Raw genomic sequence first — 21490 nt, 5'->3', positions numbered from 1 at the left:
CCTCCAGTTCCGCAGCTGTGGCGGTGCCCGGCCGGGGCCGCTCCGCGCACCATCACCAGCCCACGGACTATTAAGTCAATGGAATTCATCGCCCCAGGATGTAGCGAGGAGGGAGGCTTGCACTAGCGAGGAGACTCACCAGGGATTAGATATGTGTGCAGATAGCAGGAACATCCAGATCTGCAACTGGAAAACATTTAAAGCACAAAATTCCTGATAAGATATAGGGCAAACATCAGATTCATCACTACTGGGGGAAATTACGGACAATGCCTGAAGGTCAGGTCACTCCGTAATTACCTGCCTCTGAGTCTCATGCCTTCCCTTAATTTATCTAAGGCTGATCACTGTCACCGACAGGATACTGGGTTTAAGGTACGGCTTCCTAAAGCTATGCAGCTGCCCATAAAAGCAGACTTGCCTTTCCTCCACGCCCTTAGCCCGGCGCTCTTGCTGTCCCCTGTACCACGGCGGTGGTCCCATGGGGGGAAGTGAGTCACTTGCTGCCGGAGCAAACCCCCGAGACATGGGCATCAGAAAGGCGATACCTTTCAGCAACAGCACAGCCTTAGATTAAACATATTTGAAGTTGCGCATTTACACATCAGTTCCTGTGGTCTCAGTACTCAGACACAGATGTATCTGGGACACCATTAGCTAACATCTCCTTTCCCTCTTCCTGATCCCCATCTCGCTGGTCCTTCACACACTCCTCATCTGCTGTGCGTGGCTGTTCCTATCCCCATACCCAGCCGGCGATTGGGTCCGTTTCTGCCAGTAGGTGCTCTTCCTGGACCGGTATGCCTTACATATTGACAAAGTCACCTCAAAACCAGCAAAACAACTCACACTGAGAACTAGAACTGGTCAGTCAGTTTGGGAGGTGTTAAATACTTACTTTTCCATCAACTGATTCTTCCAGATTTTTGTATGGAGTTTGGCATCTGGCAGATTAGAAGGCTGCATAGCTTTTAAAAACAAATAATTGAGTTTAACAGCATAGATGCAGATGTGTCCGATCTTGAGCCTACTTGTCGGCACTGTAAAGCCGTGTGGTATGCAAGATAGCTTTAAGTTGAATGCCAAGTTACTTGAATGCAACTAAAACATTCTAAAATGCTTGCTGTAGACAAACAAGCTTTGTGTTACCTGGCACACTGAGGCCAGACCCATGCCAAAAGGAAGTCCCACCAGAGATCTGCTGGGCATGCCTCTGAACCTGTCCAAGACCCAGTAACTCCAGTTTACAAAACTGTTGGAAAAAACATCCCTGTCCATTATCACAATTAAGGTGAAGGATTTTAAGTGGCTCGGGTGTGTTTAAAAACGGCATTTGTGTTTTGAAACTACGAAAGCATTTTTATATATTATTTGCTGGCACACTTGATGGACTCCCCAGCAACCAGAGGCACTGTGTGTATAGCTTGTTTGCTTGGCTGCAGTCTCAAACCTGATAGTGGATGGGTGGAACATTAAGCTGGCAAAGAGGATCATCGAGACAACAAGCTGCTGCAAAAGAGCTCAACTTCATCTGTGCAAGATCAGTTGCCAGTCCTGGGCTCAAGTTTATATATTCCCTGGCAGCAAGGCATGGCATTCACCTCATCTGTAAAGCACCATTTATATTGGTAACACCAAAAGATTCACAGTATCATTTTCTCCTTCTGCAACAAAGAATGATGAAGAAAACATGTCTGTTTTCTGTGATAGATCTTCCAATATTAGTTCACTCCTCCACTGTAGCTCAGTTTTTAAGCCTACTAATTTTGACAAGAGATTTTTCACTTTATTTTTTTTCAGACGTGGCACTGAACCAAACATTTCACATGAAGGTACAAACAGATATGAGGCCTTTCAGTTTTGTTTTGTTTGGTGCTTGCAAGTAATGTACCCAAAACCAAGTATTTTTCAAGGTACTCCTGTGGATTTCACTTGTCCCCTGACAAGTACTCTTCCACGTTCTCAAACTGACTTTTTAATCTTACATAGGTAAGATTCATCCAAGGCTCTTTGTTAGGTGCTGCACTGAAACCTCTATGCTACAACACTCGCACTACTTTTGGTTCATTCTGACAGGCCTCTTAAATAGTCAACCGAAAAAAAACCAAACAGCACTGCAGAATGAAAAAAAACAGCCATGTCTCAAGATAAAGGTAGTAATAAGTTTTCTGAAAGCATATTTGTTCTTAAGAAGAATTATGGAAGAATGATTAGGTAAAAAAAAATTAACTTAAAAGCCAAGGAATATGGCACAGGAGTGAGATCTGAAACACGGAGCATTATGAGGTTTTCAATAAGTCCTTCTGAGAAATAATTCAATCCGATGAGAAATTAAATCAACTGTCAATCAGTTATCATAGGATCACACAGACAGCAAGAAGAGAGGAGGGAGATGCTTTTTTCTACATGAATCATTAAGTTCAAGTAGCAAGTAGTGCTACAAATGCACCCATGAAGAAAAGGAGAATGAACTTTTTTTTCAATTAAAGTTTGATTACATAGATAGAATTAATTAGGATTTTTAAACTGTAGCCAGCTAAAAGTGGTGGCCCAAGTAACACAATGTAAAATAGTAATAGGCCCTCTGTTTCAAAGGAAGAATCTCATGAATAAAATAAGAATAAAAAGCAATCACAGACAAAGATAACCTGTGTGACATACAGTCATTTGTTGTGTAGGAGGAAAAACAACAATTTAAATGACTGTTCCTTTCTAGGACAAAATTCAGTTTTAAATCAATTTGTGGTTTTGGAGAGTCAGCTGAGAGAAATGAAATATCAAGCATAGCTTCCAGAGAAGTGAAAGCTGACTTCCTAAATGGCAAAACAGGTGTGAATAGTTTTATGCATCGGGCAAGAATTAGGACTTTGAACTACCATAACTGAAATAACCCTTAGAACCGGACATCAAATTGCATAGAGATAGATTGTTTCACAAGGTCCTTCAGTTTCATTGCTTTATTTGTATTAAAATATCACTTTATTGAAGTGATCACAATACCACAGGAAAGTATGGTTGAACAGGACTACACAGATTATTAGTTCAGTCAATTCATCTCCTGCTCTGAAGAAGAACCAAGTGCTTTATGCCATCCCTAACAGTCCTTTAGCTAAATCATTCTTAAAACCTGAAATGGTGCTGTAGCACCTCCACTATAGGCCATCCCTTCCAGTGTTTAAGTTATTTATTGAGTTAGAAAGTTTTTACTAGCATCGCATTTTAAATCCTTAACCTTGCCCATTTGTTTCTTAACAAAAGAAACAGAGGTAGAACAGTTAATTGCTGGTTTTTTAGAGAAACCTTTTCGGTATTTGAGGACTCTTTTTCTTCCTCTCATTCTTCTGCTTCCCAGACTAAACAAAGGGACAACTGATAAAACATCCTATAGAGTTTACATTAACTCCATTACCAACTGCATGATGTTTACATGTTTCTAAAACATCCCCTCAGCCCTCTGACAGAGAAACTGGGAGGACTCATTGAAATGGGAAAGCCGCAAAACATTCACATGGCCAATAATCCTGCTTTGAGGCTCGGGACCAAGATGCTCACTTCTGCACGCAAGCCTTGGTCTTCTCTCCAGACTTGTGACAGACTACATCAAAAGGCATTGGGTCAAAGGAGCAGGAAAGGAAAAAGCAAGGTAGGGCATGGGTTGGAGGGTCCTGTAGCATTTAAGATTGCATTTCTATTATAATTTAAAAAGTAATGTGGAGATCTCAAGAGAAGAATTCCTCCTTTTCTACTTCCCCTGACTTCAGTCTCCCCTGGGTGAAATCCTGCGAGGATGCTTACATGCTCTGGCAAGCAGGACCTGTGATGGCCCTGCAGCTGCGGGCAGCAGCCTCCCGTGGGGTGGGAGCAGTGAAGGGAAGCAGGACACGGGGTGTGGGAAGGAAAGGGTCACAGGAACTAAACTTCCTTACGCCCTCTAAATCTGCTTTAGCATCCCTCCAGTTTCACCAGTGCTTTGCAGGAAGAGTCTCATTAACAGCCCTAGCAGTATTTAATTCTAACTGCTATGAATTTTCCAGAAGCCCCTTGCCCCTGGCTGTTTCAGGAACCTTTTTGGTCATTTATGGAGTGCTATGAGTCTCTCTCTCCCCCTCTCATTTTCTGCTTTCATAGGTCTTTGCAAACCCTGTCCCTGACTGTGGAAACAGTCTTATTGATGATTAGTCCCTATGGGACTAATCTAATACTAAATTTTAAGATATGCTTAGGATTGAAATCCAAAGGGGTTCCTACCAAATAGCACATTTGATTTGGCTTCTTTGTAACACATTTAACAGGGAAATATAATTATTCCATTATGTTAGTTATTTAAATTATGTCCATATAACAAAAACTTGTCCTAAAAACAAGTTGCAGAGGAAAAGAGACAGTTTGTAACAGACTGTCCCTTTAAATAAATAATTAATCATGTGGGTTTAGTTTTTTTTACATTCCAGCTGAAAACAGCAGTAATTTCAAATGATCAAAGCAAAGCAATAAAGTTGAAATACAACCAACACAGAATATCTACTCAGGCCTGTAGTTCCCTTCCACCAGTAAACTTTCTGTTTACTCATTTCTCCCATTTGTCTTGAATTAATAGCTCAGGTCTGTTTAGTACCACTGGCAGCAATGACAATTATCCTTTGATTCATACCCCGGCAACTTGTTAATTCAAACAAGGTCATTCCAGCCACACAGGCTCATGAGTGCAGACAGAAAACAAACAGGAGCCAGGTAAACAGCCTCTCCCCATCTCCTGGTGAAGAAATGCCATGGGGACAGGTACTTGTTACGGCAGTCACAACCTTAGACAGTACTGTCGGTAATCCTTTTCTGGCTCTTAAAATTCTTGATTCTGCCCAACCCTTAAGCCCCTTTGGGGCAACTTTTCATCCAAAATCCTCAAAAAGGAAGGGATAGATGGAAATTTAAAATAACCCATGTCATCGCTTTCTTACATGTTGGCACACTGTCACTCACCAGATCTCTGTTCTTCATCTACCATACTTGGACTGGTCAGAAGATAACAGAAATCAGAGTAAGTTCACCTTTCCCATCCCAAGGGTTGTGCTCAGAGCAGTCAGACCTACACTACTGTGAAGGGAGAGAGAAAGTGGATGGAACAAGAAGACTGTGCTTGTCTCCTTTCTTGTGATGCTGCAAACATGTGGCCACCTACCTAAATGCACTGTGTGACTGCAATCAATACAGCTACTCATAATTTCAAACATGCACATAGTTTGGAGGATTCTTTATCTCGGTTGCTACCTAAAGCCGTAAAGATAAAATTGTACCTTTCTGGCAGTTTTGGAATTACCATCATCCTTGTGTTAGAGTTGGACAGCTTTCCAGAGTATTCTATACCCTTTATCTCAAACAGATGTCATCAATTCAGCTTAGACAGATGACTCAAGGTTGGCCAGGATAAGACTACAAGTACAACCTTCACCAAGGGAGTATTTCTGCAGTTTGAAGACACTGACATGGAGTCTGGCCTCATCAGGTGGTATCAGCACTCACCTTCCCACATCCTGCCCGGCCCCAAAACCCACTGGGACCAACTGAAAGACTCCCATTGCCTTTGAAAGGATTTTGATAAAGCTGATAAAGCAGTCCTTTGCTGTATCGGTATGCATTTTTCTTTCACTTTTTTGCATCCCAGTTAGGCAGAAGTGCTCTCCAAAACAGAGAGGCTTGTTAGCAATTTTCCTTTCTTCCTCTCCTGTTGATTATAGACTGCATTATTAAACAGGTACTTTCTTGTCACAGATCCAAAAAAGTAGATTTTACAATACAAATCATGAAAAACTATTTCATATGGCTGTCATATGTTTAATCAGAGGGCTCCAGAGAGCTGTGCAAATGAGAAGTGACTCTTGCCCTGCCCTTCACTCTCATTTCAAAGGTTGGATCAGGGATATGTCAGTAGTAGTAAGAATTCAAAGGTGAGAGCCATGTTTCATCTGGCAACCCATTCCCTGCAGCAATGGCCTTTTTAGCTTATGCTGTAGCCAGTCCCAACAATGTCAGATAAAGTCTGTCAGGACCCAGATGTAGCCCAGAAACCCCAATTCAATAAAGAGGTGAATAAACATCCTTACTCACACAGTCCCATTGATGTGGATAGTCAGACATAAGTATAAGCAAAGGTTGGCATAAGGGAAGCTTCAGAGGCCTGGGAGTGCTCTCATCCAATTCTCTGGAAGCACCCATGCCTTGCCAGGGCAAGCAGTAGAACTAATACATGAGAGAATATAATCTTAAGGAAATACTCAATAACAAAATGTACAGAAAACAGACATTCTCCTACTTTAATTCAGTTCCTAATTGCTAACAGTGTATAAAAATACTCAGGGCAGAAAAATTAACTAGGACCTTCTGTTTTAAGTATAGAAACCACAACTGTGGCAGCTCAGCATGCTTTGTGGATACCATGAAAATGTGAGCCCTACTGTGCTGTAGCTGCAATCTGATTCCCAGCATCTGTCCTCAGCTGGTGAATCGGTGGGGGAAGGGGCCTTCTGGTCTGGGAATCACATCCCAATTGTCATTTCCTAGACAAAGAACTTGAAATTGTCTTGTCATAATGTGTATGAGATGACATTTTGCTCTGTTTAATAAGTCTGACTGCTATAGATCATAGAAACCCCCTAGAAGCTGCCCACACAAGTTTAGGACTTTCTAGTAAATCATCTCAACAGTCTGTGAAGACAACCATCCCAGAAAAACAGTGCTGTTTGATAGGACAACAGATCTGACAACTTGTTTGCTGAAAGGCCTGCCTAATCCATCCAGTCCACCCTTAGCTGGAAAAACCTGAAAAAAATCGCCTTGAAGTGCAGTGCCCTGTGCCTGTGGAGCCAGCCCAGCCCGCTGAAATGCTGGGGGCTGCAGCAGGGCAGCCCTGCTTGCCTGCTCTGCCCGCCCGCTCCCTCCCCAGCCTGCAAGCCCAGCAGAGCGGGAGGAGCTGCCAGCTGCTAGCACAAGGTAATTGGGGTTTGGCCCCCGTACTTCTGCAGGGCTACGGAACATTTCACATTCTCAGTAGGATGTGACCACCTTTGAATATTTTGCCATGAATCAAGCTTTCTCTTAGATAAATCTCACTAACTCCTTTCATATCTCGTCTGTGTCCCATTCACTGGCCCAAGACCTTTCTGATTCCCATCTCTGCTATCATGCTCTTCCTCCCTACACTGAGAGAGCACTGCTGCAGTGGGAGAAAGAAGTAAGAGAGCTTGAAGAAGAGACAGGAGTGCAGGAAGTGGAAAAAGTCAGAAGTGAGAAATAGGCAAATCAGCAAAGTAAAACCCAAATTTAAAAGATAGTATTTTAGAAGAGAAATAAACTTTTCCTCACCAGAATTCCATAAAATTCCAAAACAAATGTCTGTAGAGGTTTCTGGGTGGAAAAAGAGCACATGTTTAGGAAAACTGAGATGTATGTTTCTCATTTTGAAGGAAGATTTAGAGAAAAAAAAATACTGAAAAATTAGAAATTAAAATTATGAAAAAAGTAATCTATGTGGAAAGGCAGCTAAAGAAAGCATATGTATCAGGGCTGAGAAGATACTGGAGAACTAGAAAAGAGAAAACAAAAGGAAAACATGGTGCTTTTTCTTTCAAAATTGTGGAATGACGTGTACACAGCATCGCAAATCCTCAGTTTAGGAGATTTAACATATGGAGGGAAAAGAAAGGGAGGAAGTGGATGCTTTACATCAATGAGAAGTCCAGCAGAGCTGCAGATCACATGGGGCTGCAGCCTTGCCAGAGGCGTCCTGGTTCAGTAGGGCTCTTGCTCTCCTCTCCCTGTATTTTATCAGTCAGATGTAGTGACAGCACTTTGGGGAGAAAAAAGAGGTAACCAGAGGGGAAAAAACCCAACATATGCACTTAAATGCAGTAGGAGCACCATTCCCAGCCCAAGGGAAAGAAGCCATTTATGCCCCTCACAGGCTGCCACGTCTGGTCCCTGCAATGGGTGAGGAGGTCAGAGCCCGAGCCCTGGGCTGATGCAGGGAAGTTTACATTACTTATTTTTATCTATTTCATTAACAAAACCCCCATAATGTTATAACAAATAAATACAAAGGAGATATATTTGGGTCTCAGAGGCATTTACTTGAAAGGTGGGAAATGCCTCTTTCATGACTGACTGCCTCAAGCTTAACATATTCCTGCAAAGCCTGCATGCAGGGCATGACCAAGACCCTCATTACTTCTCTGGCCTGCAGCAGAGGTCAGACATGGGTCAGTACTGAGGTCACAGAGGAAACTGTAAATCTAGCAATTTATATACTTTTGCCTATTTGTTATAGGTAGTCTTTTACACATAATGTGCACATGACCTAGAATTTATAGGACTTGAGCCAACACTGCCAAACAGTTCTGCTTCCCAGCTCAGCCCCAGGGTCTAGTGTGGAGTCCCCCAGTCTTTTTCTGCACTTTACCATCCTCTTACACTATCCCAGCCAGTGTCACCCACTCAGCCCCCCACCCCCACATTTTCCAGGCATTTTGAACTGATAAAATATGCATGCCATATCCTGAGTCCACACATGCAAGCATGTAGGACACAGCCAGCTCTGAGAAATGTGGACCCGAGTTGCTTTATGGTACCTGGCCAGAGGCCAGAGGTCACTCCCTAGGATGGAAGCCTTTAGCCACAGAGACAAATAAGCATGGCTGGCTCAGAAACTGTGCTGCATCTACTCATTATTTTTCAGACTTAACTTTAAAAGCAAAATATTTAATTATTTTAATTTCACAGTCTTATGTTTACATTGCTTATGTTTTCATTTTCTAGAATGTTAGGATTGTTTTCTAAAAATGAGTGTTTAAAACTTTTTTACAGAAAAAAACCCTATTCCTACAAAATAAATTTATTTTCTTATTTTACTGAGCTTGCATGATTACTCTTTCCTGTGATCTGAAGAGGGAGGATCTGAGGTTTTAGTGCTGTTGTCATCTGGATGGACATAAATGGTGGAAGAATGTGTTAAAAAGAGGTTTTATAGTGCAGAGATTTTAATATGAAACTTTGCCAGTTGTGAGACACAGCAAATTGTACAGCAATCCTACAGAACAACATCTCTGGTATTTTCCCACCACGGCAACATCCAAACTCTTATGCCATGCCTGTAGATTGATTTTTTATGGCTTTAAAGAGTGTAAACCCTGAGCTTCTGGAAACCAAAGTAGCTGTAAATTAAATACAATTTTTACAAAATCATGTGTAATTGCTATCCAAGGCTTTCACTTCAGACACAGCCCAGACTCAGTGCACTTAGGTACTGCTCCTACGGAAGGTTTCAGTTTAGCACATGCAGAGGGGCCTTATACAGGAGCAGTCTGTATTTAAGCGCTGCCTCTCCAGCATGACCCACACTTCGTGAAAACTTGGTACAGCCAAAGAAGAAGCTGGGGGAAGGGAAGCAGAGGAGCAAAGCAGATGTGTCTAACTCAGGCTGTCTTACAAGCTATGACTCCAGCATTTGGTACCAAGCATATGCTATATTTTCTACTTGAAAGCTGGCTGCCAGTTCAAATGAAAATGGTTTTGTATGTGCTGCACCATAAAATTACACAGACACAGAGACACAGGGGCCACACTAACTAGCTGTTTACCTCTGTGCTTCTACCACAGCACATAAGTTATAATCGGAGGAAGGAAACTCCTAGGAGATGTGAAGGCTTTAATTGTTTCAGTGTGCAGATGGTTTGCATTACAGTGAATCGACACAGCTCAAGGTCAACTCATAGTTCAGCAATAGCTGTTTGGGCAAGTGAGTTTAGTTTGTTTACACCTCTTCTGGGAAAGTTTTAACTGCTATGTTACTTATTTCATAGATATTTCTAGACTTAAGAAACACTGCAACAGGTGAAACTGGAGGAGCGTAGGTTGCCACAGACATTTCCCTCATGTCTGATGTTTAGCAATTTTTAGAGCAGCTAAATATAGCTTTTTTCCTACAACATTTGAGCAACATGTTTCATCATGTTCTCTTTTCTGTCACTGACATAGAAATGCTTTTGTTACAGGCTCACAAAGACATCTCCCACAACTCGTTTCCTTTGCTATGTCGAGACGTGCCATGCAACCTGTGCACCTAGAGACTGAAGTATGGCACAAGTAGTTACTCCTGCCCTTAACTATCACTCTGAGCTGCGTCTCTCTGTGAAGTTCCTGGTCCTTCTGCACAGGCAGCTCAGCTCTTTGTGAGGCAGCTGCTGAACCGCCTCAATTTAGGGCTTAGATGGTTAGGATAAACTGGAACCATTTTTTTTTTTAAATTCTTTTTTCTTAATAGCACCAGGCTGAAATCTGCCACAGTAGAACAGCTGCCTCGTCAGCTGAGCCATCCCTCCAGGCAAAATGGAGCTTCCCAAGAGGAAAACAAGCTGGGCACTGGGGCAGCGGGGGCTACTGTAGCAATACCAAGATAAGATGTCACTGGTCAGAGCTTGGAAAGCTCCATGTAGGACAGGAACACAAAGTACTCTGGGGCACAAACCGCCAGACTGCATGAGCAACAAGCACTTCCTTTTGTGCCATTTATCAACTGGATCCCAGATCTGGGTAGCTGCCATTACAAAGGCAATCCCACCAATGCCAACTGTGAAAAAACTGCATCTGGCATGAACAGTGCATTACTTTTGTTTTAAAAGGGATGATCTTTGTTCCTCACACCTTGTCCTTGAGTTCTGCTGGTCAGTGTTTATTCTCATCAGTCATATGCTGTCTCCACCATTCACCATCAACCTCTCGTCCCACGGGAGCAGTGGCAGACCCCCACATAATCACAGGGCAGCACCACATATTCCCACCTGCACTCAGTGTCCGGAGTGCCAGACCTGGAGACCAACAGCAGCAAAGCATTGACAAAGAGAGGTCATATTCATGTGGCTCAACAGATGTACAGATGTATGTCCATATGTGCAGGTAACTTAACACTGTGGGTGCTTCTCCCCTCCTCTGACATGTGACCAAATTAGCAGAGTCACAGGATAATTGAAAGATGGGTTGGACCTCAAGGTCAGTAAGTGGTAAGTGAACTTGCAGTCTTACTTGCAGACCTCAAAATATGTCAGAAACATCACTTATGATAGCACCAGACCAATGCTAAAAAGCTCATGCTCCTTGTTGTATGCATTAGGGTACCTACCTTCGTTCTGTTTGGGTCTGAAAGTTTTTCTAAAAACCATTTGTTTCAAAGACCTGTTTTTAAATTAACTTACCAAAATTCTGCAAAACTTTAAAATTATTTTTGTGGCAGAGGTGTGAGGATTTGAAACAGAGGCACACCAACACTGCAAGCCATACCTAAGAATTTCACATCTGTGTCCTGGAAGCAACCTCCTGCCACAACCCTGCCACGCCGCACTCCGTGGTCCTCAATGTGGCCTTAACATCTGCTTCAGCATCTGCTCTTCCAGAGGACCTGCCCCTGTGTGCTTGGCTGCTTTCAAAGGCCTCCTGCGATTGCTCAGGATGGCTGGCAGCGCTTGCCACCGCTCTGTGGCCGTGCAGATACCCTTACAAGGCAAGGCGACAATGGCCCCCTCCTCGGCGAGGCTCCGGCAGCCACATCCACCACTGTACATCAGTGATCCAGCTTTAATGGGTCAATTTAGAGTAACTTTGGGAGGCAAAAGGCAGCCCAAGCTTTAGGTCTAATTCTTCATGCAGATGATAAGCTGAGGTGCACTTACAGGACAGTGACTAGAATTTGTCTAGCTCCTAACTTGGACAAGAGACTGCAGGCATCTGGGCCAGAAAGTGTACAGCTGCCAAAATTAAGCAGGCAGCTGGAGTCAGAGCAAACTGCCTTTAGCAGCCCTGCCAACAAATTCTGCAGGTCAGCTATTGAAATTATTTGCATATCAGCATATTTCAAATTTTGAATGCAGCCTTTTGTGAAAGATCACAGTGAGAGCATTTGTAAAGAAGGGGTTGTTCTCGGACAAAAGCAATTTCCGAAAGAATCCATTTCCTTACCCGGACATCAAAAAGGTGGAAGGTTTTCCTAAAACTGGCACCAAGAGCATATCTGTGACATGGAGATAATTACTGGAAGTAACCAGTGAGACTGCCAAATCTGACTACAGCAGAACTGCCCAATTTTTTTTTCTTCTTAACTGAAGCCAAAACCCACAGGTGACTTATAAGAAACGAAAGTGTGGAGAAGAGTGCAAAATAAGACTGCTCTTATGCACAGCGCATTAGCACAGTCTAGAGGACTTGTCTATGAAATGCTGCCAGCCGCTGGACCATGGCCAACTCATCTTAAAATTCAGATAGCCTGAGGGTGGGTGGGATGGAGGCACACATACTTCCCTCACATCAGAGGCCCCATGGCTCAGGGACATGTTGTGCCGACTCCCCATCAGGCAATCTCAGTCCAAAGAAGGCTCAAAACTGCAAGCTGAGGCTACCTTAAAGAAAAAAGAAAATGGATGTTTACAAACTGTTAGTGGAACTGGATCTGTTGCAGACAGATCTGCAAAAAACTCTGCTTTTACTGACTCTGCTAGACCCTACATCACCCTTTTCTCTCTCTAACCTAATGCTGTGATTCTCAAGAATCCCCAAGAGTAGGGCTGCTCTGGGAGGTCCAGACAGCTTGATGGGACACAGAGGGAATCAAAAATAAAAAATCCAGATGGCTCATGTCAGCCCCTCTTGTCCCTTTTCTGTCTCCCTCTTTCCCTGGCAGTGGAGGTCTCTCCTTTCTCTGGTCCCATCGTGGGGGATGTACATATCTGACAGGCTGCTCCTGCACTGGGTAGAAGGACCTGGCAGCAAAGGGGTGAAGCCCAGCAGCCTGAGGTGTGGGTTGAGACAGGGGAAGTTGTGGGAAGTGTGCAGCCCAGCTGAGCTTGGAAGGTTCCTGCTTGGAGATGGGAGCATGGGATCTCAGAAAAATGGTTCAGCCAAAGGAGAGGACTCCTGACCTACCCCCAAAGAGTAGCATTAAGGACACTTCTCAGACCGACAGCAGCTGCCAAATGACAACAGAAAATATGGATCCTAGGTATTTTCAAAACTCTTTTTTCTTGTATACATTCACTCCCATAAATTGTTCCTCTCTCTAGCTATATCTCCTAATTGTGGGGAAAATAATATAAAGAACTCAGTAAAATCATAGTTCACAAATGCAAGTGCCAGAGATTTTACTCCTCCCACTCCCTCATACTGAGTTAACTCTGAATTTACCTTCATCCGTAATCCTCAGTTTTAAGAAATCAGCCTTGCTTTCCTTCCCCAAATGATGGATTCTTTAACAAATTCAGGGATAGTCATAGAAGCTACAGGTAAAGCATAAAGAAGAAACAATCAAGTTCTCAGAACATAACTCTGTCCCACCTAGTGCATTCATCCACCCATAACATTTTGCAAGAAAGAGCTCATCCTCATTATGATGACAGGTAAGGAACACTACTCACAGCATCACGATTTCCAAAACCAGTTTCTACTTCTGATTGCCCAGACTGAGACATATTTTGAGGTAAAACTAAATAGCAGGTTTGCACGCCAGGGGCAACTCTCTCCCCCCAAAACAACGAAGAAAAGAAAGCTGGAGGCAAAAGACTAAAAATTAAATCAACACATCTGAAAACTGAGGCCAAATTGACTTGCTGAAGGCCATATCTAATCAGACATTAGTAGAGCAAGAACTACAAATCTGGCTTCCTTGGTCCCTTTCATGCTCCAATTCCTACCTCCAACAAACTGCTTTATAATAATCGTAAGGCCTTACTGATTAGTCATATATGCAGATAAGGAAATGTCTCTTCAAGGTTACTGTAGAGGAAAATATTACTCAGGATGGCAAAAGGAAGGTCGAGGGAAGAGAACAATGCAAATGGAAAACAGAGTGGAGTGTGGACTGAGCAATGTCCCTCTAAAGAAAAGTTCAGTAGTACTGAGAAATATAAAAGTAGTGTTCAGCCTTGTGATACACTGGTCTTCCTTCCCCAGAGAACACTGTTGCATAATTTTCTGATAAGAAATTGTGATAGAAAAGCCTAGTGAAATTAAGACAACATAATTTTTATCCTGAAGTCAACTAGGTGAGGTTAGGCCCAGGCAGGATGCACGGTACTGACCTCATCCTGCTGCCCCATGGTAACCATCATCACTGCTTTGTTCTCACCTAGGATTGTAAAGCAAAATAATCGATGATGGCATTTACCTTCCTGTAAACAGACACTCTGTCAGAAAAGACAAAGCCTTAAAAGGGGATTTACCATGACTACAATACACACTTGCAAGTATCAGCAGAGAAAGAGATGGAGAAGCATAGGATATTACTTCAGCAAATCAAGTAATCGTATCCAGTTATCCATCTTACTGCAACACATCAGCAGGCAAAATACCTGAAATGGGCATGTGCAGCTTTCCATGGGTTCACAAGACTAATTGTAACATATATGTCTGAATATCTCTTTGGATCCCATGATTAAAGTTGTCTTCTCAAATGTAAAGGGGAGGTAATTTTTCCATTTTTCTCTAGGGGTTATCCAAATAGGGCAGGCATGCAGAGACCAGCCAGGTTTATCTTCTCAGGAAACTGTCCGGCTTCCAAGCATCATGGCTCCAGCGTCATCTGGGCTAGGAGGTGATCCAAAACTCATCCATAGGAGGGGCCTCTTGATTAGGAACCAAAGCTCAAGTCATAAGCAATATGAAGGCCACAGATGAAAGGTGATCAAGATGCAAAACTACTGTTGGATCTAAAATCCCATCTGGGATTTCACAACCATAATGTAAGGTGTATATCTTGAAAAAAGTGATGAAGGGATTTTATCTACTTTTTGAAAGGTTTGTTACATCATTTATGAAATAAGCATTCAGAAAAAACCCAAAAAACAAACCAACAAACTGACCCAACAAATCATCAGCATATTATTTGTAGAACAAACCAGATCTAAAAACCTTCTAGGAGTATACATTTTGTAGCTCTGCCTCTGTGTTCCCAAGAAACTATACAACAGCCTTTTGTATCCAGGCAGCCTCTTTCACTTGGCAGTGAAGGAATGTAAGGTCTCAGGAAGCAGAAGTGCTGAATCCCCAGTGGGACCTATGCTGCAGGAATGGAGGCTTACCATAGCTTAAATGAAAAGGGAGGAGGGAACATGACAAACTGGCTATTGCTTGAGATCTCCCACAAGTGCTAAGACAACCTAACGTGTTTTGATCTGGGGAAGCGAGCTACTTCTTCATGCTTTGGGTAGGAACAGCACTACTCCCCAGAAGGTTAACTAGTAGGACTTCACTGTTGTTGCATTGAAATGGCATGTAACTGGTGACAGTTTCCCCTTTCCCAGTGAGGATATTGAAGCATTAACACTACATCACTTACACACACTACTTGCAGAGTAAACGGGGAAGGTTTAAGTTCTTATCTCCAGTTCCTGTGGAGCACACTGATATGAGACAGCACATACAAGAATGGAGCTTCACTGTAGAATGAGGTCTCTTTGAGAAGAGAAACGCAGAGTGCAGCACATGCACATAGCTGGGGAGAAACTGAGCTCCCATGAACAAGCAGGCTCTTCTGCACTGAGGAAGAGTCTGGAGGGCAGCTTTTAGGCAGTGTCACCAGTTAGAGGAAGCCATGAATCACTATGAAAAAATGCTGCCTTCTGTCATTTGATTCCTGCTCTCTGGGAAACAAGACTTTTCATTCCTGTAAGATAAACAGAACAACATAGGGCTCTGTCGCCTACCTGTTTTCCTAACAGTTGTCTTTGTTGCTGCTGGTTGGCATGCTACTTGGATCAAAGACTGGGAACAAATATTTTCCTATCTTCACCCAGCAATGTTATCATTGAAAATAATCAAAAACCACTCCCCACCTTCCTTCCCCACCAGGGAAGGTTTTGCATCATGCCCTTCCTGCACTGAGTCAAAAGGCAGCAGCAATCTCTTCTGTGTATATTTCCAACAGCTGCTAATGCCATAAGTCAAACAAAAAGGCTGAAACTCTATTAAAAAAAACCCAGATAATGTGAAGCTGGAAGAGTATTTGAGAACATGGGATGTGAGTTTCCGAACAGTTCCGACTTTCTTTTCTAATCGGTTCTCACTGCCATCTCATTATTTGCTCAGGGCAGGTCTACATGGGATGAATTAAGTAGTCTGCATCATGTCACCAGCCCGGCTACCTTCCTGAATATTCAAATGCAAAATAAAATCAGCCTCTTGAATAAATGCACTAGAAAGTGTGTGATATTAAATATCTCTTGAGACCCTTGTTCTACTTGAAAGCCAGTCACCGCTTTACCCCTGTGGATTAATAGATTAGGACAGACCTGACATGGCTGCTGGTAATTCTATTTAGATTGAGGTGTTTAATGGATATGAAAAACATAATCAGGCCATGAGGGGTAGAATGAAAGCCACTGTCACTCTGTTTGCCAGCTTGTCTCTAACTGATAGGCAAAGTTCAGTACTCCATCTGTCATCTACAGCATATGGACTTCTGAGAAAAATCAGTGTTAGGACTTCACTGAGACAGAAATTGCAGGGCCTAGCATTTACACCCCATTTAACCATTTCCCTACCAGTGCTCATTTTCTTTTGCATGTTTTGAGGGTTGAGTAAGACACTCAGGACACTATCATCATGGTCAGTGATTTATCACCCAGTAACTGTGCAGCTTCCATGTACAATCGTAATCTACAACACAAAACAGCCAAATACACATCTTCAAGCATGCACGATTTGATGCAACACCCATTTGCCTTCACATGCCACATCAAAACCAACTGTCCTAGTGATTGCTGTCCTGATATGCATGTTGAAAAATCTACACTGAAGAAAAGACAGAAATGTTCTCTGATCCCTCTGCTGCAAACCGTCACGAGCCCAACCCTCAGGCTCCACATAGAACTTAACATTTTAGAGGATCAATTCTCCTTGAAATTTTTCTCCAACATGATTAAGCAATGCTATTTGAATACTGGAGAACCACCTGGAACCTACAGGACCTGCAAGCCTGTATTACCTGTATTAAATTTGTAATGCAATCATCTGTGCTCTTCTGAGCCTGCTGAGATACTGGGAAAATATTAATAACTTTGAATTAGGAAGAAAACTGGCACAATAAAAAAAATACAGTAGGTATTTTACATCCTACACCTGGCACTACACTGACAGCAGGAACTGGAAAGGATTGTGGAAAAATGTGTGTATTAGAAATAAATAGTGAAAAAAGAACATTGATCTTACAATGGCAGCTGACGAAATGGCAGGTTGAGGCTGGCTACATTTTTAGGAAAATGTATTTTCTAGGAAGACAATACAAACCTCTTGAATATGAAAACACCTAACTGTGCAAAAAATCAAAAGTCCATTTTAAATGTTCCCCTTGTCTAACAGGAGAATCTTCCTGTAATTTGAAACCTTGTCTGCTTCTTCTACAGAACTAGAAAATCAAAGCTGTTTGACTATATTGATCTGGTTGCTAAACAACTGATAATTGATGTTCTCTGGGTTTCAGTAATGTGCGCTTTAAGCAGTGAGTTTGCTACCCTTCTGTTTGAAAGGTCAGGCCTGAATATTATCCAAGTACTTAAAATGGAAAAAACCCCAACAACCCCAACTTAAGAAAAAAGTTTGAAGACAGATTTACTGATCAAAATGTGTGGGTTTTTAAAAGAAGTTTAAAAAATATAATGGCGTATGAACACAATTCAGATTGCCTCTGTGGGCTGAGTATTTCCACCAGGAAGCTGATGTTCTCTCTGTCAAAAATATCAGTTCTAGTACTAGCTCTATTTGGTGGTATGATGATACAAGTTCCCTCACCACGTGCCCCGTCCAGTCTTTACTTCCTGGGTTCGAGGCCTACTCTGAGTTCTAAAACTCTCTCCTTGTTTAAATGTGTCTTTTGGATTTGTCCTACTTGCAATATTCAACTACTGCCTCAGTCACCATCGACCCAAGGATTTGTTCAGTGAGCTCAAGCAAACCCAAGAAAATATTCCAGTGTTTATGCCAGAGAATACTAAAGAAGTCCAAATATCTGATAGAGTAAATTCGACTCTATAAAATGTGGCAATTAATTTATGACTTAAAGATCTTAAGTCAGTACTGTGCAAAGCCTGTTTTAATAATATCCTTGTGAGGCATGGTTGCAAATGGTAGTGCCCCAGGAACTGTTGTGGATACTCTCAAATTATTTTCTGAAAGCTTGGAACTAATTTCTAGTTCATTTAATCGGTTAAACCTTTTATTTTTGCCAAATAGAATTCCCTAATAGTAACTTGAGCAATATACACAATTAGAACTGAAATCAGCTTCAGTTTTGGTTTAAAAGTTTTTGCAGTTACTGTCAAAATTTAAATCTCGCTTTGCCTGCCAAAGCAAACATAATTCTGTTTTCCTCTTTTCTTTTCAACTACTACCAAGCATAACCAGGTTTAACAGATTTGAAATATGTGAGCCATAAAACCCATGCCCATTGTACAGAGTTAGTAGAGGAGAGCAATCAATTACTCAAAGGTAGCTTTCATTATTAATCAAGAACTGCACACACCTACATTATGATATTCTGCTCTGTGTTGTCAATTTTTTCTCCATGGGTTATTTTTGAAGAGATGTTCAACTACCACACCTTTTAAGGGAAAGAACTGAAACCACTTTCAGTTTCAGGTATATTTAGGTGACAACCTCAGTGCCCTTCCATGTCCAGAAGTTTCTGTATTAGCACTGTGAGATCCTCTCATTCTTCTCCATGGCATTCATGCAATTTGAAGCACTCTGGGAGGTGTTGTTATGCAAGTCATTTGCAAAACCCTATATCCCTTTCTATACTTTACCAAGTGCCTTAGGTCTTGTACAAACCTCAACTCTGAGTGCCCTCTGTCTTTGAGAAAATTTGAGCGTAGAAAGACCTCTTTGGGAAGGCTTGTCAACTTAAAGAAGAAAAGAAATTCTATCTGTGGCTTATACATAAAAAAATGTTACATTTTGATTCATCTAGGATGATAGAAAAACAAGATAACATTAAAATCCGCATAATGGTTTTGATACTTCTTATACTTTTGAGAAGGCCTTGGCATGTCAGTCAGAGGTGTTGTGCCTGTAATCAGCAATGTGGTAGCACAGGAGAGGATTGCTGGAAAGGAGCATTATTCATCCCACTCTGCTTGTTCATGGAAGAAACTGGCAACTCTTTCCCCAGCTTTCTCTGAGTGCTCTGTTACAAGACCACAGAGAACCTATATAGATCATTTCCTCTTTAATCTCTGTAGGAAGTCTGTTCAGGAGGGAAACATCTAGGGCCACACAATTTTCACCTGAGCCGTATATTTCTGCCATTGGATACTTGCAGTATGTTTGACATCGTGAGTTTCATTATTCGGTATTTAACCCCTCAGCCTTAGTGATCTGTAAGAACAGCTACATCATGGAATTTCCTAGACCTTTTTATAATGAAATATATATGTGTGTATATAAACACATACAGAGAAAGCAGCTCAAAAATTAGGCCTTTTGAGCTCCAGTGACTTGTTAACAAAGTCAAGCTGCATGACTATATTCCAGATTCTGAGACTGTTTGACCACTCATGTGTGCACCCAAGTGCTCCAGTTCCTGGCAGAATCACACAGGAGGGAAATCCACTGGAAATCTGTTGACTCTCTTTGCAAAATCAGCAGTTAAGAGCCTGTAAGAAATTCTTTTTTCTCATAAGGGAAATCTTAAGCCTAGATTCTCAAACTGTAGCTCAACGAGACATTTTGTTCAGGGTTATTTGGAGTTTAAGGTGTTCCAGCCACATCAAAACACCCAGCCCCTGTTGTGCTGACAGCACTGTTCATGGGCTGTGTTGAGAACTGAAGCGCTGAATGATTGCAAGGGCAAACATTAGAAGCTGCAACATTTTCCTGACTCATTTTAAAAGTGCATTGGCCAAAACCAGCAGTCCTGGTGCCACTGGGAGTGGAAGAGCAGGGGGAACATGCAAAAGTGTATGGGCATGGACAAGCATTCAGGACCACAGACTACAGCTGGGCGCCGAGGTCTGCTGCACTCAGGGCACCACAGGTCACTGAAGCAGAATGAAGTGCAGTTTATTTCACCTTATCAAGCAGGAGATATATTCACATTGCCTGACCAATCTAAAATGGTTAGAGAGTTAGAGTTCAAAGCATCTTCTACCGTCATCACAAAGTAATCATCTCCCTGTGTGAAGGAATTTATGCAAATACAGAGGTGTCATGATTCTTTACAAGAAAAGATCTAACCTGTACCAGCACAAGAGTGACAATATAATGACTTCAAACTAGAGCTTTAGTGTTTAAAAAAAACCAAAATGTACTTCAAATAAAACAGTTATCCCAGTAAGAAGAAAAGGCACAAAGCCCAAGACTATGATCTGTTAGCAAGTCATCCCTCTCTATAAATACTACAAAGTTTGAGCACTCCTGCAAAATACCTTCACATTTTAAATTGATGTTCACAGTATGGGTGAGACATTCCCAAATACATGTGTGATCTTTGCAGCTCTGCATTTGACTAGCATAGCTCATGCAAAATTAACTGGCTTTGCATGCCATGTGATTTTCAAAGTCACAATGTAGATAAAGCAAAAGCGGGCATCACTGGAACACTTATCAGTTTGCTTCTTGCTGGGGAAACTTCTGTGCCAAGAACCTAATGCCTATTTTAGCAAATAATGTAGTGCAGCAAACAGCTCTGTAAAGGTCAGCAAGTGGTGCTGAGAATCCAAAGTCCTCAATACAAACCCTTCATAATGTTTACTTAAGAAAATCTCTGCTTTGATCCGGTGGACTGAGTGTGTTAGGTAGGCTCCTGGAGTGCCTCTTCTCACTGGCTTCAGGAAGCAGCTTAATTTTCACCTGAAGTGGAATTGATTTTATGTATGTTAAGACTACTCCCTTGTATCAGTCAAATCAAGGGAAGTGAAGACAATTGAAAGATTTGTTTCAAAAGCACAGTCCTGCATCTAACTAAAACACTGCAGACTAGACACCATCCACGGAATAAGAATGCAAGAATAATTTTGCAAGGAAAATAGGTTCAGTCTTTTTTCCATCCTCTGACCCCTTCACAATCTTATACTAAACACCTGTTCAGTTTTATATGTGAGATGCAAGTTCAAACTTTAAACAGAAAGTTGAAAATCACCTTAAGGCTGATAAAGTCCAGAAAATTTTAGCATGGAAGGAAAGAGTAATTTTGAGAAGGCAGCTGAGATGGGTGTTGTGTTTAATTAAATAGTAACCTAATGCCAGCTTTTGCAACAATGTTCCCATTCAGAGATATTAAAATTATTTTTTTAAATTCTAATTCCTTTTTTACCTACAAAAAAAGTCGACAAGTCCTAGAAAGACAAAGTGGTCTGAGCAGGTCAGTAGCAGAGGAAGGAGTGAATTCAAACCTTGCAGATTCCTGTGGTAGCTCCGTCAGCACTGTGCATATGGGACAGCTGTGCGTAAAGAAAATGACCCAACAGGA

The 21490-nt window shown here is 41.9% G+C and overlaps 1 protein-coding gene across 1 annotated transcript in view; it reads right to left on the bottom strand.

The window, feature by feature from the left end:
* RASSF3 (Ras association domain family member 3) overlaps positions 1–21467 on the bottom strand; it is a 76394-nt gene extending 54927 nt beyond the window's left edge. Inside the window, exon 1 of the mRNA XM_010413645.3 lies at positions 21414–21467. Coding sequence (XP_010411947.1) covers positions 21414–21452 — 39 coding nt within the window. The 5' untranslated portion in view covers positions 21453–21467. The remainder of the gene's footprint in view (positions 1–21413) is intronic.
* Between the last annotated feature and the right edge of the window lie 23 nt (positions 21468–21490).

The sequence above is a fragment of the Corvus cornix genome, chromosome 1A (assembly GCF_000738735.6).
Source record: "Corvus cornix cornix isolate S_Up_H32 chromosome 1A, ASM73873v5, whole genome shotgun sequence".
Taxonomy (NCBI): domain Eukaryota; kingdom Metazoa; phylum Chordata; class Aves; order Passeriformes; family Corvidae; genus Corvus; species Corvus cornix.
This window is presented reverse-complemented; position numbering and strand designations above follow the sequence as displayed.